At 39.6% G+C, this 804-nt stretch overlaps 1 protein-coding gene across 1 annotated transcript in view; it reads right to left on the bottom strand.

Annotated features, from left to right (window-relative positions):
* Positions 1–560, bottom strand: part of LOC101845568 (26S proteasome regulatory subunit 10B) — a 13187-nt gene extending 12627 nt beyond the window's left edge. Inside the window, exon 1 of the mRNA XM_005104099.3 lies at positions 424–560. Coding sequence (XP_005104156.1) covers positions 424–523 — 100 coding nt within the window. The 5' untranslated portion in view covers positions 524–560. The remainder of the gene's footprint in view (positions 1–423) is intronic.
* Between the last annotated feature and the right edge of the window lie 244 nt (positions 561–804).

Here is an 804-nt window from a genome sequence, read left to right as displayed (position 1 = left end):
TTCTACAATTTTTCTGTTATCACAGTGTAGAATTCTGTGGTTTAGGGTGAACGCAAAATTTGGTGAACGCGCACCGGGTGAGAATAGCCACAAGACTCGCCTGCGTGAGAATAGAGGTGGCCCAAAAGTTCCTTCTTTATTGCGTAGGCTGGGGTGGTCGCTCATTACGGAAGTCCTTCCGATTTAGTTAAAAGGGCAAGTAAGAAAAAAAACTACGTTCAAAACTGGAATATTGTCACCCGACGTATCTTTCAAATTATCAAATGTTCGTAACAATTGTTTGCTTTGAGTTTGACTATGACAGGGCATTTTAGAGACAGAGAAGATAATCTAATCTAGAATTTCTCGTTAAGTTAGCGACCATTTAGATACAACTTGAAAAGAAACACACAATACAGTTCATTTTCTAACACAAAACCGTACTTTCTTTGAGTCTTGCTTCCAATTCTTTGTGATCCAGAAGTTTTTTGCGATAGTCGGCGAGAGCTTTCTCTCTGGCATTGTCAACTGCTGGGGCAGCCATCTTGATAAGTAATGTAACTGTGAAAATAAAACTGATACTTCCGGTACGTGAAAAGCTATTATAAAATGCAAACCAGCGTTCATACGTCAGCGAAACAAAACGACAAAATGAACCAAAATAATAAGCCAATGGTACATGCACTGCGCTCCATAACTGTTGTATCACGAATCTGTTGTCAGTGGTAACATGTAAGTTCAAATGTAATCAGGTGGTAACTGTTGTTTCTTGTCTTTTTTTCAAATGATAGCGCCTTGGCTGGTGAAGTTCCCAGAGAGAGAGAG

This window comes from Aplysia californica, unplaced genomic scaffold, assembly GCF_000002075.1.
Source record: "Aplysia californica isolate F4 #8 unplaced genomic scaffold, AplCal3.0 scaffold00404, whole genome shotgun sequence".
Classification (NCBI taxonomy): Eukaryota; Metazoa; Mollusca; class Gastropoda; order Aplysiida; family Aplysiidae; genus Aplysia; species Aplysia californica.
Note: the sequence above shows the minus strand (reverse complement) of the source record. Positions and strands in the feature narration are given on the sequence as shown.